A 17,415-nucleotide genomic window follows, 5' to 3' on the forward strand; every position below is an offset into this window, starting at 1 on the left:
ATATTGAACTTAGTCCAGAAGTTGCCGTGGGCGCTGCCTTAGTCATTGGGGTTTTCTTATTTTCCATGGAGTTGCCGATCTTGACAGTAAATAAGTTCTTTAGTGACTACGGAGCTGTTTTAAAGCCTCCAGAGAATCATTTCAAACAGATTAACAGACTTTATATCTGATTTTAGTGGCAAAACTCCCAAACTGTCCATTAAAATGAATGGGATTCCCGCTTAACTCGAAGTGCCAACAAAAAGAAAGCAATGTTTAGTCACATTTATGGCAAACGTGGGCGAGGCCGAATAAGGTCAATAGGCCTTTGTCCACCATTTGAGATTATAATATAACATCATCCAATTCCAAAAGTGAATGTAAACTATAGCAGTGTTAAAGCAACGGCTAATGTGGAGCCTAATCAAAAATAAGGCACCTCTTTGTTTTGTAACACCCCTTTTTATCTGTCTATTAAATAAACTCATAAAAGTCTGTAAGATGGATAGATGTATTCTTTGGAGTCCCATGACTGAACAGAGCAGAGTTGGAATTTGTTGTGGCCCGAGGCGTAGGTTTGTGTTTCCTCATATCTATCATTACTGCCTGTGCCTCAAAATACGTATTAATTACTATAAATTCCAAGAAGGAAGCAAGGCCAGGGTTTTACCTTTTAAAATTTAGATTAGATTAGATGAAACTTTACTGTTTTACAAATACAGTGAAACAAAATGCAGTTCAGCATCTGACCAGAAGGAAGTTTGTATATAACAGGACTCTTATGTAACAGTTTGACATGCTACAAGTGATGTGTTTTGGTTATGAACTGACATTAACACTATGAACTACCATTACTTTTGACAATAATCACTCTCAAATGTAAAAAATTAAACACATGGATTAGTTGTAAGTGTGATCCCCAAATTCAGAGCACTAAATGTCGGTCACTATGGCAACACATGGACAAACTACCAATAATATGCTGTTAATTTATTTTACTCTAAAACATGTTTATTAAATATGTTTAAGTTAAATATGAGCCAAACATTTGTATAAACACATGGAATTGCTTCTAAACCCGAGGAAACACACACACACACACACATATATATATATACACACACACACACACACATACGACAGTGGCTCGGTGGTGCCCCAGTTCCCACATGTTCTGTTGTTGTGTCCTTGTGCACGTCACTTAACTTACCTTGTCTAGTATAAAAGTGGTTTGTTTGTGTGTGACTGTCGGTCTGTCGGTCAGCTATGGCTATAATAGTAGCTCACCACTACAGAGTGTGGAGTAAATGAATAATGACTTTAAGAGGCTTTGTCAATATCAAGGAGAACTCAGAGAGATTTGTTTGGTTACAACTTATATTTTATGTCTTTACTGTTAGAGAAATTCAGTTTCTGTGCTGTGCTGAGGGCTCTCACTGCCAGCTCAGTCCTTTTTTATTTAGGTCTATGTCATCAGAGGTATAATACTCCCTACAATGGAAGCATAGCCAGACTGGACCACACTTTCACAGTGGGTTGAGGGTTCATGTCTCTGGTGATGGGTCCTGTACTGATGGTCAATACATTTCTCATGCGTTAGAACTCTGCATCGAACATTTTATTCAACATTTAACTGAAAATTAACTCTTGGTAACACCTCTCCTTCTAGGTTCAGATTCCCTGTTGTAGTAGTCCGGACACTACACCACAGAGCTCAAGTGGTGCCTACAAACAGAGGGAAAAGTAAAGGAGGAACAACATGTGGAGAAAGCCCTCTCTGCCTGTGGATATCCAAAATGGGCCTTCAATAGATCTAAGCTAAAAGAGCTAAAAAACAGGACAACAGGGAATCTGAACCTAGAAGGAGAGGTGTTACCATCCCTTACACTGCGGGTGTGTCTGAAAAACTTCAGAGAATCTTCAGACAGTATGAGATTCCTGTCTTTTTCAAACCCACAAACACTTTAAGGCAAAAATTGGTTCACCCTAAGGACAAAACTCCGAGCCATAAACAAAGTAATGTGTTCTACTCCATTCAGTGAAGAGTGCAGTGAGCGTTACACCGGAGAAACTAAACAGCTGCTCCATAAGAGGATGGACCAACACCGGCGGGAGAGTTCCTCTGGACCCCAGTCCTCCGTGCATCTCCATCTTAAAGCCACTAACCACTCCTTTGAAGATAGTGAAGTTCAGATCTTAGCCAGAGAAAAGAAATGGTTTGAGAGGAGAGTTAAAGAAGCTGTTTTTGTTAGGAAAGAGAATCCTTCCTTAAACAGAAATGGAGCCTGAGACATAATCTCTCCCCCATCTACAACTCCATCCTCAGACCCAGAACAAAGAGAAAAATAGCAGGGTCATTAAGGGCTTAATAGGGTAGTTCCAGCTGAAACTGGAGACAACAGCTGTTTACAGTTTCAGTGTAGTTAGCCCCTCCCCTCAGTTAGATCTAAAAGGCAGTGGCCACCAGCAATCTGACCAGAACTGAAGAAGAGGCCTGGATGAGCAGCGAAACGTCTTCACTCCTACAAGATTTGTCCAGTTGACAGATTTAACTTCGTTGTTTGCATTTTACTTAATAGTACAAATATATTCGCACAAACTGGCTACTCTACCCATCTCTGAATGCTAAAAATAACTGTCTTTAATGGATCAGAAACACCGGCTGTTACTGGCGATTCATGTTTTCTGTAAATTATTATAAAACCATCACGTGCATGCGACTGTTTTAAAGTGCAAAAAAAACTACTTACAGGAGAACATATTTTGGCAACACTGTTATAGTCACTGGTTTTTCAGGTTATTTGTGACTGGGTATGTTCCTCCCCCCTGACGCTGCCTTTAGATTGAGTATTAACAGCCTGGGACAAGGTGAAGACTTTAAACTACTCGTGTCCACAGCACGTTTGCCAGCATGGACGGAATGCTTCTCTTGATATTGTTATTCGGATTTTTAAACACAGCACTGGCACAAGGTAAGCACTTTTCAGCTTTAATCATGATTCTGTACATTTTTGTGGCTTTAGGGGTGAAAGCTGATTGGACCATAAATAGTTGCTTCATAACTTATACAATAATAGTAAAAAAATGCAATGATTTTGACAAGCTCATGCTGGTATGGACACTGCAGCTCATCCACTAAGCCCAGATCTTAATATCTTTAATTTCGAGGGTTGAACTGATGGGGAAGTGTAAATTTAACACAATGGTATGATAAGGGATGAGACTGAATTTTAAGTCATAGCAAATTTGAGCAGGAATCACAGATGGTTGATGGCACAGCTGCGACAGTCGTGTTTAGTCGGGGTTTAGTCCTGGTCCAGTCCTGGTCAGGTCCTGGTCCAGTCCTGTTTCAGTCCTGTTTCAGTCGTGGTTTAGTCCTGGTTTAGTCCTGGTCCAGTCCTGTTTCAGTCGTGGTTTAGTCCTGTTTTAGTCGAGGTTTAGTCCTGGTTCAGTCCTGGTCCAGTCGTATTTCAGTCCTGTTTCAGTCGTGGTTTAGACCCGTTTTAGTCCTGGTCCAGTCCTGGTCCAGTCCTAGTCCAGTCCTGTTTCAGTCGTGGTTTAGTCCTGTTTTAGTCATGGTTTAGTCCTGGTTCAGTCCTGGTTCAGTCCTGGTTCAGTCCTGGTCCAGTCGTATTTCAGTCCTGTTTCAGTCGTGGTTTAGACCCGTTTTAGTCCTGGTTCAGTCCTGGTTTAGTCTTGGTCCAGTCCTGTTTCAGTCCTGTTTCAGTCGTGGTTTAGTCCTGTTTTAGTCCTGTTTCAGTCGTGGTTCAGTCCTGGTTTAGTCCTGTTTCAGTCGTGGTTCAGTCCTGGTTTAATCCTGGCACACCTGCAACAGGGATCCTTCCTGTGGCTTTAGAAACGGGGAGGTTTCTCAAGACTTTATGGTTTATGTGAGTTGGAGAAGTGGAAAGTGAAACTCATTTTTTGTTGTATTGTCCATTTTATGATGAATTTATTTATTTAAATCTTTTATTTGATGAAATGTTCACCCAGTGCCCTGATTTGTTCTGGTGTAATGACGAGAACAAGATGAAATGGTCGTTTAATTCTAATGTTTATAAGTTGGCTTCATTTCTTTGTAAAGCCTGTTTAAGCCTAGTTTAAATGAGAGTATTGGTGGTTGTCGCACATGTCTGGCCTATTGTATTTTGTTAATAGTGTCTTATAAGCCCATTAATGAGCTCGACAGATTTTGTAACCTGAGATCCATAATATGCACTTCAAAACAAACAAAGTATCTACAGTCATTTCAGAAATATGTGAAGTTCAGTAAAACAAAAAATGTTCACAAGAATGTTCACTGAAATACTGTACACAGTATTACAGGTCACCAGGTTACACTAACAGATGCACAGCTAAGCTCAGGAAATGTCAAAAGTATTACAATACTGGCAACATCAGTTTTATTGCCATCGTCAGTGAACAGAATCCACAAACTAGGAACCTGCTTTGGCATGATACAACATAAAAAATAAGATAAATTAAAATAGAATAAAAATGAAAAATATATAGAGGAATTAGTCAAAATACTATTTAAAAAGTAAACAAAAGAGCTGTAGATATGATACACGATACTTTTGTGTAATAATAAGTAATACTCAGTTTAGTATTTGACATTTTAAAATCTACACTGATTTGACGTTAGGCACTATCCCAATCTCTACAGCAAGTAATGTGCAGTGTGTTTCATTTTCTGACTTTCTGTTGGTTCAATTCACCATTTTGTTAAATGGCAACACAAAAATGAATTGATTTGAAATTGAAGTGAAATCGACACATCTCCACAACATTTAACTCTTATATTGATACAAGTGCTAACCGACTGCTTTGGTGGAGAGAGAAATTAAAATAATAGTTATCAAAATGCAGTTTATCAATAGAGTTGTTTTTTTTATTGGTGTAATCTTCTTTTTGTAGTGTCAACGACACTTCCTCCAACAACAGCCTCTCAGAACACGACAATGAGCACTACAGCCAGCACTGCAACCACTTCAACTACACCGCTTCAAACTACAACTGTACCCCCTTCAATTATCGCAGCTACAACTACTGCAAGCACTACAACAGGCTCTCCTACCACTTCAACTACACCCATTCAAACTACAACTGTACCCCCTTCAACTACTACAACAACTACTGCAAGCACTACAACTGGCGCTCCTACCACTTCAACTACACCCATTCAAACTACAACTGTACTCCCTTCAACTACTACAACTACTGCAAGCACTACAGCCAGCGCTCCTACCACTTCAGCTACACTGCTTCAAACTACAACTGTACCCCCTTCAACTATCGCAACTACAACTATTGCAAGCACTACAACCGGCGCTCCTACCACTTCAACTAAACCCATTCAAACTACAACTGTACCCCCTTCAACTATCGCAGCTACAACTACTACAAGCGCTACAACCGGCGCTCCAACCACTTCAGCTACACCGCTTCAAACTACAACTGTACTCCCTTCAGCTACTACAACTACTACTGCAAGCACTACAACCAGTGCGGCAACCACTTCAGCTACACCACTTCAAACTACAACTGTACCCCCTTCAACAATCGCAACTACAACTGGCGCTCCTACCATTACAACTACGCCCATTCAAACTACAACTGTACCCCGTTCAACAATCGCAACTACAACTACTGCAAGCACTACAACCGATGCTCCTACCACTTCAACTACACCCATTCAAACTACAACTGTACCCCCTTCAACAATCGCAACTACAACTATTGCAAGCACTACAACCGGCGCTCCTACCACTTCAGCTACACTGCTTCAAACTACAACTGTACCCCCTTCAGCTACTACAACTGCTACTGCAAGCACTACAACCGGCGCCCTGACCACTTCAACTACACCCATTGAAACTACAACTGTACCCGCTTCAACTATTGCAAGTACAACTATTGCAAGCACTACAACCGGCGCTCCTACCACTTCAACTACACCCATTCAAACTACAACTGTACCCCCTTCAACTATCGCAACTACAACTACTGCAAGCCCTACAACCGGCGCTCCGACCACTTCAGCTACACTGCTTCAAACTACAACTGTACTCCCTTCAGCTACTACAACAACTACTGCAAGCACTACAACCAGTGCGGCAACCACTTCAGCTACACCGCTTCAAACTACAACTGTACCCCCTTCAACAATCGCAACTACAACTACTGCAAGCACTACAACTGGCGCTCCTACCATTACAACTACGCCCATTCAAACTACAACTGTACCCCCTTCAACAATCGCAACTACAACTACTGCAAGCACTACAACCGATGCTCCTACCACTTCAACTACACCCATTCAAACTACAACTGTACCCCCTTCAACAATTGCAACTACAACTATTGCAAGCACTACAACCGGCGCTCCTACCACTTCAGCTACACTGCCTCAAACTACAACTGTACCCCCTTCAGCTACTACAACTGCTACTGCAAGCACTACAACCGGCGCCCTGAACACTTCAACTACACCCATTGAAACTACAACTGTACCCCCTTCAACTATCGCAACTACAACTACTGCAAGCCCTACAACCGGCGCTCCGACCACGTCAACTACACCCCTTCAAACCACAACTATATTCCCTTCGACAACCACTAGTACAACTGCTGCAAGTACTACATCCAGTGCTACAACCACTTCAACTACACCCCATCAAACCACAACTGTACCACCTTCAACTACCACATTTTCAACTACAAGTACAGCTTTTCAAGTTACAACTTCAACCATAGCTACTCCAACAACCTCTCCTTTAACTAATACAAGCCCAGTTCCCACTTCACAAATCACCTTCATTACCTCAACACCTCCAGGTAAAAATGCTGTCTTTCATAGTTGAGCCAATCACCAAAAGTGTCAATTTTTTTGATCGAAAATGATAAAAAATATCACATAAAGTCATAAAGGGCCTGTACCCGATTTACTTCCATGTATCTGAGAAAAAAAAAAAATCCCCAGTACAGATATATATTGTATAAGCAGATCTTAAGGTTAACATAAGTCTGCTGTGTCATGACTGCATCTAATTACAAAGCATTGTATTGGGAAGTGCGCGGTTAGCATCCTAGTTGTTAGCATTAGCATTACTGTTATGGCAAAATTCAGCTTTTTCCTCTTAAAGTTGAGCAAAATCCTTCATAAGCTCATTGTTATGTATAATTAAGTTACTTGTAAAGCATAAGGTAAGTGCGCAATACCTTTGAACCTGAAGTGAAGTTCTGTTTTTCAGCTTTTTAAGACTATACTTTTATACTTTTGTTTCTTTTTGATGAAGGTCCGACCTCAGTCGCTCAACTTCAAATGACAATAGACTCGTATGTTGACCTCAGCAGGGAAACGCTGACTGAACTCGTCCAACAGGTAAATATTCTGTGTGGACAAAACACCACCAAGAACTCGCCCTGTGCCGATAAGTGAATCAGCTTAAATGAGGCAGAAAATAAAAATAAAATAACGGAACAGACAGAAATTTTGAGAGTGGGTCTGTTGAAGGTGTTTAGATTCTGAGGAATATTCTTGGAGCGACAACACATAACAAACTGCATTTACATCACCTTATTTTAACGCATATTTTAAAGTATTGCACAAGGCGCCCTCTGCAGGATGAGCACTGCCATGACACAGGGCAGACAAGCAGCGTAGTGTGATCTTTACTTTTGTTTATTTCTTTTATTAGTAGTTTATTGTGTCCTAGTGTATATAGTAAAAGAAAAAATTTATTATGTCAACTGGACAAAACAAAACTAACAAATAAAAATCTGAAACTACAAAAAACTTTTCATCCACTTGACAGAATGAAATTTTTCTTTTATTATTATGGATCATACCTGGACGACTGAGGGATTTAACATTACACATTACAGTACAGTATTTCACAAACGTTCTATTCTTGAACGGCACGAGTTTGGACACAATATTTGGTTTGATTGAACTTTAATTAAGAGGAGAGAAAGAAAATAAAAAAATAGCCCTATATATTTAAACAACAAACCTTGAACAGCCGCACACTAAAGAGGGACGTATAAACAAGTGAGCTAAACTGAATAATGTTCCTCCTGGACTCTGTTGGTTAGATAATCTTTCTGATTATCATTTATGAGCACGAGGCTATTTTAAGTCTTAAGAATAGAATAGGCTACTGTCTAGAAAAGATGAATTGCGTGGTTTGTAATTATTTCTTTAGTTAAAAATCTAACCTTGCAGTGAAATGTGACACTGTTTGGTTAAACTTATAGTCCGTATTTGTGCAGTAAGTGTGTGGCCTTATTTCAAGGATAGACACAAAATGAGAAAAAAAGTGTATTTATTTATGTGTTTATTAATTTAGTTAATGAACAGACATGAACGTAAACACACTGGATTATAGCCAAAAGCCCGTTTCCATTCATTCGTAAAGGGCTGGGGTCACAGAAGGGTCCAAATAAAAATTGCGCAATCCCCATAGTTGCACATCCCACATATTGCACATCCCACATATTACACATTCCACATATTACACATTCCACATATTGCACATCCCACATATTGCATATCCCACATATTGCTCATTACACTTATTGTGAAGTTCCCATTACTGCAGTCAAGTCATATTTGAAAAAGCGCTGCAGGAAACATAAATGTTCAAATCATTTCTTAAGTGGGAAGAGTAACCAACACTTTTACTCAAGTAGGAGTACAATTACTTCAATAAAAATATGACTGAAGTAGGAGTAAAAGTGAGCTGCTAGAAAAGTACTCTGAAAAGTGCAATTTCTATAGAAAGTTACTTAAGTAAATGCAACCGAGTACGACCCACCTCTGCTCTCCAGTGTGTTATTTAAAGTCCTGAGCTTATGGGAAAAGTTCAAACTGAAACCTTTGTCGTGCTAAACTTAAACGCGGTGCCTCATGTCGCTGCTTTTACAGGGAGAACAATGGATGCGTTTTAGCTGTAAAAAAAGAAAAAAAGAAGTACTCATAACGTAAAATAAATTAAAAATAAATAAAAATCTCAAGTAAAAGTAAAAAAGTCACATGAAAATCTACTAGTATTAAAAAAGTATTAAAGTACCTATTTAAAAATGTACTTAAAGGGTAAAAAGTGAAAATATTCCGTGCAGATTTTGAGTCTTATAAAGCTTCAAATGCATTACACATTACACATTACAGTGGTTTGCTCAAATTATAACTGCGTAAAAAAATAAACCCTCAGGCTTTTCAGCAGGTCTCAAACAATAAAAAAATACTTTTCACTCGTCAGTCCAGTTCAAAAATGTAGTGCGGTACAAAAGTATAGATACTGTTCTCAATTGTAGTGAAGTAAAAGTAAAAAGTATCCACTGTAAAATGCATTTAAGTACATTCCACTGCCTCCAGAGAGTATCACAGAGGAAACATGATTAGTTAAACACTCACCAGGAAACTGTCTCAAATCACATGTGCTTTGTAAAATGATTAAACTGTTATTTGCTCAAATGATTAAACTGCAGCAGGAACTTGGTCAATAACAGGTTAATCATTTCTGGGGTGGATGGATATGTTTGGACAGATCTGTTTGAACATAATTTCAGATGGAGGGAAGCGGATTATGTAACTCTATATGGGAGCTTTACTTTTCATTATTTATTTGGGCTTTTTATGGCTTCATGTCCTTTTAACTGACAATCACGTTTTTAGGGTTGAATAATGGCACTTCGAAAGCTATTGTGGAAAAAATAATTAAACTTTTGTCTATTTACGCTAACAGAAAAGGTGTCAATCCTCATTCTGAGTTTTTGTTTCACGGTCTCGCTGTTTTGCAGATTTTTTTTTTGTGTAACCGTAGACCATTGTCATTAAATCTCCTCCGTGCCGCGTCGTCCGTACAGTACAGAATGTGTTCAGCCAAATTTATGTAACTTTGGATTTGACGTATATTATTTTATATATTAACATTTATTTGGTTTATTATTATTTTGTACTTATTTTATTAACAATTAATGCCATTTATTATATTATATTGGACACATTATTTACTTTCTTCATAATAATATTGGTTCCTACTTATTGTTTCAGTACAGCGCATTTGAGGAGCGCGCTGATAAAAATGTAACAAGAGTGAACACGCACAGGGCACGCACGAGTTGAAATGAGATAAGTTGTTGAGTAAAGACGAGCTGTAACTGTCCTGCCGTGTTGGTTTATTTAAGCAAAGAAGAGCAAGAAAATACATCAAATTAAATCTAACTGTGACCCGTCAAACCACAGCCTCAAGAGCCTGAAGAGAACAATATATTAATGTCAAATTTACATAAACGTCGGATCACAGTGTGACTCTGAAGTGCTGTATGTTTGCGATTTGTTTTCTCCACGACAAAACCCACAATGTCGATTAAACAATGTCGTTCTGCACCGACAAAGACGCCTACGAAGGTTTGAACTTTGTGTTTAAACGAGAGAGAAATGTGAGAAAATGTTAACGCCTGTGTGAGGAAAGTGTATAAAGTGTGTGGTGAGGGGTTTTACAGACAAAAACATATATACCATATTTTCCGGACTGTAACTTGCACTTTTTTTCATAGTTTGGCCGAGGATACTCAGATGTGATTGTGAAATATATGTTTTTTCTTCATTTTTTGGCTGGTGCAACTTATAACTTATAAAATACGTTAATAATTGTAAAAAAAATAAAGCTGACACTTCGCAGATTTCACCTATTGCGGGTTATTTTGCAATTTGTTTTCTCCCCGACAAAACCCACAATGTCGATGAAACGTTCCGCACCGACAAAGACGCCTACGAAGGTTTGAACTTTGTGAAAGTTTAAACGAGAGAGAAATGTGAGAAAATGTTAACGCCTGTGTGAGAAAAGTGTATAAAGTGTGTGGTGAGGGGTTTTACAGACAAAAACAAAGAATTGTAAAAAATAAAACTGACACTTCACGGATTTCCCCTGTTGCGGATTATTTTTTAGAACGTAACTCCCTGCGATTATAGGAATAAAGAAAGAAAAACGATTTGTAAAGTTTGTCAAACCTGTTCAATTAGAGCAACTAAGATAAGAAACACAATACCAAGCCACAAACCAGACGCGATACTATTTCCTCCATGTGTTTCTGATGCTCACTAAGCAAAAAGACGTGTAAGAATCGTCTTTTAACATTATAAAAAGTAACCTAACTTTTCCCATTTTCTCTCTTTCAGTTTTTCCGTGATAAATTGGGTGAAGCGGATTACAGTGTTGCAGTGAAACAAATTACAGCAGCAAATACTTCACTTACAACAGAAGCTACTCCAACCGCACCTACTACAACCCCCGTGCCATGAACTCCAACTGCAGCTCCACCTCGGGATGCACCAATACCGATACTGATACTTTGGCTTTTCACATCTGTCGATACCCGATACCGTACAGACTGCAAAAGGTTATTTAAAGGTTTATTTTAGTGAACTTACTACAAAACTTATTCAATTGTGTTATTTTTCCAGCAAGTAATGGCTTTGTATGAATAAAAGGTCCAAACATTATGAAAGTTCCAACATTTGCCACTAAAAAGTTTTATAAAATCCAATAGTTGAACCGAAGAAGCGGCTTGGATGAGCAGTGAAACAACTTTTTGTCCAGTTCACAGATTTTACTTTGGCTTTTATTACGGATCTGACCTGAACAACTGAGGGATTACGCAGATAACATCCAAAAAAAAGCCCAACTAAGATATCGTCTGAACTGATACCGTGGAACCGAGACCCCGGATCTGTGCCGATATTCAACGTCAGTATCGGAACGCAGTATTGAATCCCGCTTCCACCTGTAACACGGACATTTTCATCAGCGAGTTCCTTCTACAAGCAAGTGTTTTGGAGCATATTTCAGAATTTAAAAATGCTAGGTCTCATCGTTTCCTGTAAAATGTGAAAAGAAAGTGCACTGTATTGATTTGACTGACGGAGAAATGTTTTAAGAGTATTGTTTTCATATATATGTGACAGAAAAGCAATATAAAGTTACTGTTCTGAAACTATAGTGGTCATTACTGCAGCATTAGTCGTAGAAATGTCTGTGCTTTGTCTAGTCTTTATTTACATGTAGACAAATAAGGATGCACTTCCACGCTGCAGATCAGAGGCAGAGTGCATCCTGCAAGTACAACAAAATAAAAGTCCAAAGTTACCGACATGCTTCATATGAAATAACACAGCCTTTTCTGCATGACGACTCAATTAAATCTACATTTTACAAACCGAGTGATGACAAATGAGCAGAAATTCCCCGCAGTTCTATCTCTCTGCAGTAAACTTCGACTGCATTGCAAACAAAAAGAGCAGTTAGCAGAAAGTATTGTGGGCATCTACTGCAAAGAACTGAAGTTAACTAGACAAAGTTTTAAGAATTAAGATCACTTTAGTCCAGATAATTTAATTTGAACCTGATGCTTGCAGTTTTCTGACATCTCAGTACGTCAAACCTTGCAGATTTCCTCATTTCTCTTTCAAATTCCACTGAATAGACCCCAACTAGAAGGACAATACATTACAAATACACAAAAAGAACATTTATTTCATTTAAGTGCTTCTTTTTATAGACAGGGGATTTAAATGATCGTATAATTTAAGTGGTAGATAATACGCTGTTTAAATGAACAGCCATAGGGCAAATCACGGCGGAAGTTGGAAACCAGCTTGACTACCTTGGTGTTCAGCTGCAGGAGGAGCGCCGCAGAGCTAACAGAACACAGCCAGCAGGGTCAGGCATATAAATTCAGTGGACCACGGAAAATCAGCAGCTATGGAAACAAAGGGGATTTTTTATTTATTAGTTCTAGTCTTTACAGCTTCACCCGCTCAAGGTAAAGATTTACAATACAGATTTTTTTTTTTTTTTTACTAATTTGTGTCTAGTAATGGCAAATAATGACAGGTTTATACTTCACAGTGTTATTTAAAGTAGCATTCATCATAATATAAAGGGCCATTAAAGGACCATTAAAGTTCTAATCCACAGCTATTTATGAAGAGTGTCGGTCACAGGAAAAACTAATAGAAATTATTGTGAAACTTATTAAACACAGATTCAAAATAGATAAATGTACAAGTAAAAAAATATGTCTTTTTAAAATGTATTTTTTTATATTATTATTATTATTATTTATACATTTATTATTATTATTTTTACATTCATTATTATTATTTATACATTTATTATTATTTATACATTTATTATTACTATTATTATTTATACATTTATTATTTTTATTATTATTTTTTTATTTATTTTTTTGTTTTGCAATTGGTGAATTCAGGTGTAACATATCTTATAATATATTTTCAAATCTTTCTCAGCGGCAACAACAGGAATTCCATCAGTCACGACTACATCATCAACCATAACAACTACAACAACTACAGTAGTTGCCACCACAGTCTCTCCACAGCCTACCACAACTACAACCACACCAACTACAAGTACAGCTCCACAAACACTGCTAACTACAACCATTCCAGCTACTACCACAACTGCACCAACCGCAACAACAACTTTGCCTTTGACAACTGCAATAGTCCCAACCACGTTAACTACAGTTTCTCCAATTACAACTACAGCTCCTCCAACCACAACTACAGCGTCACAAACAACAATACTAACTACATCTACAACCATTCCAGCAACTACAAGTGCACCAACCGCAACAACAGCTTTGCCTTTAACAACTACAACTGCTCCAACCGCAACTACAGTGTCACTAACTACTAGTACAGCTCCTCAAACAACAATGTTAACTACAACCGCGCCAACCGCAACAACAACTTCACTTGGAGCAACTACAAATGCCCCAACCACAACAACTACAGTTTCTCCAGTTACAACTATAATTGCTCCAATCACAACTACAGTATCTCAAACTACAAGTACAGCTCCTCAAACAACAATGTTAACTACAACCGCGCCAACCGCAACAACAACTTCACTTGGAGCAACTACAAATGCCCCAACCACAACTACAGTTTCTCCAGTTACAACTATAATTGCTCCAATCACAACTACAGTATCTCAAACTACAAGTACAGCTCCTCAAACAACAATGTTAACTACAACCGCAACAACAACTTCACTTGGAGCAACTACAAATGCCCCAACCACAACAACTACAGTTTCTCCAGTTACAACTATAATTGCTTCAATCACAACTACAGTATCTCAAACTACAAGTACAGCCCCTCAAACAACAATGCTAACTACAGCTACAGCCATTCCAGCTACTACCACGACTGCGCCGGCCATTCCAACAACTACAACCGCATCAACTACAGTTTCTCCGATTGTAACTCCAACTGTACAATCTACAACTAGTGTTTCTCAAGCCACGACTATAAACTCCTTAAATGTAACTACTACGGCTGTTACAAATATAACTACATCTCAACCAACTACAACAATCGCGCAAAACGCAACAACTGTTCCGGCCACAAGTTTTCAAAATACCACAATTTTCAATGCTTCAGAAACAACAGCAAGCGTCACAACTACACTGCCTGTGACTACAACAACTACACCTAACGTAACTGCTAATCTGACCACAGCCATGACAACAACAACCGTCAATATCTCAACTACAACAGGTGCAAGTATAAATTCTACTCTTAATTCAACGATTACTACGACTAGTGTAGCTATAAACAATGAAACAACTACACTCCCTCTGACTACAACAACTACACCTAATGTAACTGCTAATCTGACAACAGCAATGACGACAACAACCGCCAATATATCAATGACAACGAGTACAAGTATAAATTCTACCCTTAATTCAACGATTGCTACTACTACTAGTGTAGCTACGAACAACGCAACAACTACAGGTAACGTAACCACGGCAACAACAGCTGAACCGACCAACTCAACTTTAACTACTGCAACTCCAGCGCTCCAAAACGCGACGACCATGTTTGCTTCGAATATCACAACTACAGTTCCTTCGTCTACTGCAGTACCACCAAACGCAACTACTATTGTTAACTCCAATATGACCACAACGAGTCCTATGATCATACCTACAACAGCGCCCCCTGGAAATGTCACACCAGCCGTATTAACAAATACAACCGCCCTCAACAATTTGTCATCTACCGCGGCTCCGTCGGAAAACGTCACGACTTCTAGCCCTGGAGTTCTAACCACTTTGATGCCAACTGAACCGCCAGGTATGTTTTCTTTACTTAGAGTTGTTTTTAGAGCAAAATGTTTTTTTTATCCCATCAATTTAATTTTTTTTTTTAAATGGGAAAGTGTGTGATGTTGCATAGAAGCCCCACCCAAGCATTTGTTTAGTTTTACATCGTGGCAGCAATAAGCAAGAAAAAGATGACGTTTTTTCTTACTCTACTAAATTAACAATCCATGTAAGCAACTATTCTGGTGGAGGGGAGGGTCTGTAAAACTAGTACTTTGCCTGAAATGTTTCACAATATGGCATTAAACATACATTGAATTGACGCTTTTATTGCAAAGAAAAAAAACGCCTTGAACGACACGCATTCTCGCAGAGCGGTGTGTCACAGATCTAACCTGTAACATGAACGGGTGGCTAGTTTCTGTGGAGATAAATCAGATAAATGCCATATTGCTCCAGGTACGATATTCCAGGGAATTCAGTAAAAACTCCATGGAGACAAGCACGGGCAGACCTCCACCCTAAAAGTTCCTGCCTATGTTCATCAATAATAAAAAACGGCAATGACTTATTTTTTAAAACGCACAGTCTGGCCAGAAAAAAAGTCGCCACCTGGATTTAACTAAGCAAATATGTTGAGGTCACTGCAGTTGGTCCAGTTCAGCAGAATGAGGTCAGCTGACACCGGAATAAACTGAATGACCCGGTTATTCCATCAGTGGATTTGTTCTTCCCTGATGACACGGGCAGATTCCAAGATGACAATGTCAGGATTCAACGGGATCAAATTGTGACAGAGAGAGACAGGGAGCATGAGACAGAGAGAGACAGAGAGAGAGGGAGAGAAGAAGGGAGAGGAAGGGAGGCTGAGAGGGAGAGGGGAGAGAAAGAGAAGCAGAGAGAGAAAGAGAGAGGGAGAAACAGAGGCAGAGAAAGAGATGCAATAGAGAGAGAGAGAAAGCAGAGAGAGAGAGAAACAGAGAGAGAGAGAGAGAGAGAGAGAGAAAGCAGAGAGAGGGGGAGGGAGAAACAGAGGCAGGGAGAGAAATGCACAGAGAGAGCAAGAGAAAGCTGAGAGAGAGAGGGGGGAGGGAGAAACAGAGGCAGGGAGAGAGATGCACAGAGAGAAACAGAGAGAGAGGGAGAGAGAGAGAGGCAAAGTGAGAAAGAGAAGCAGAGAGAAGGAGAAGTAGAAAGAGAGAGACAGACAGAAACAGAGATGCACAGAAAGAGAGAGAGAGGGAAACACAGAAAGAGAAGCAGAGAGGGAGGAGCAGAAAGAGAGAGACAGAGAGAGAGAGACAGAGACAGATGCACACAGAGAGAGAGGAAGAGAAAGAGGGGGAGAGAGAGAGAAAAAGAAGCTGAGAGGAGAATCAAAAAGAGAGAGAGAGGGAGAGACAGACAGAGAGAGATGCGCAGAAAAAGAGAGAGAGAAAGAGGGAGGCAGAGAGAAAAAGAAGCAGAGAGAGAGAGACAGAGACATCATTTTCACACATGGATCGTCCACCACAGAGTCCAGACCTTAACCCCATTGAGAATCTTTGGGATGAGCTGGAGAAGCTTTGAGCAGCGTCAGACTCGACCATCATCAATGTGAGATCAGGGAGGAAAATTAACCAAAATACCAACCAAATATTAGAGTGTGTGACCTTTTTTTTGGTGGCGATTTTTTTCTTTTTTTGTTTTTTTTTGGCCAGGCAGTGTATAAAATAAAAAAATCCTGGTGCTACCATGTTTACAGAGTTTTACATTGTCTTTTGTTGTTCTAATGGTTTTGTTTCCAATAGAGGAGCCTTCATTTGCATTTCTACAAATGACAATGGCATCACCAGATCTGATGAACGATGAAACCGTGATCAAAGCCATCAAACAGGTCAGAGTTCATTCATTTGGCGATGAATCCTACGAATCACATAACGTTTTCTTTTTATTTGCAGTTTTTCAGACTCAGAATGGAGGGTATTGGCCATGTTGTTACAGTGAAAAGCATTCGGAGAGTGTTTCAGACCCCGTAGTGGATTTGGATGGACTTTGCCTCGCACTAATGACTTTTCTGTTGTAATGTTGTGGAAATAGTTGACAGAGTGCACCTTTACAAAACATTTAGCTTCCTTTGTTTTCAGTTCACAGTTCTGAAGATCATGTTACGCAGTATTTGCACAAACACAATGGGAACCAAATTCAAAATGACCAGTTCTAACTACAATGGAATACAAAGGAATTCATCTGCAGCATTTAAAAGTATAACAGTGGGACCAGCTAAATCCAATTCAATGAAAA

General features: G+C 39.2%; 1 protein-coding gene across 1 annotated transcript; it reads left to right on the plus strand.

Moving 5' to 3' along the window:
• The first annotated feature begins 2,474 nt into the window (after nt 1-2,474).
• On the plus strand, nt 2,475-11,968 carry LOC117369912 (mucin-5AC-like). The gene is made up of 4 exons (XM_033965255.2): nt 2,475-2,951; nt 4,897-6,816; nt 7,278-7,363; nt 11,165-11,968. Exons 1-4 carry the CDS (start codon nt 2,891-2,893, stop codon nt 11,285-11,287), a joined length of 2,190 nt encoding a protein of 729 aa, XP_033821146.1. The 5' UTR covers nt 2,475-2,890; the 3' UTR covers nt 11,288-11,968.
• The last annotated feature ends 5,447 nt before the right edge of the window (nt 11,969-17,415 follow it).

This window comes from Periophthalmus magnuspinnatus, chromosome 4, assembly GCF_009829125.3.
Source record: "Periophthalmus magnuspinnatus isolate fPerMag1 chromosome 4, fPerMag1.2.pri, whole genome shotgun sequence".
NCBI lineage: Eukaryota > Metazoa > Chordata > Actinopteri > Gobiiformes > Gobiidae > Periophthalmus > Periophthalmus magnuspinnatus.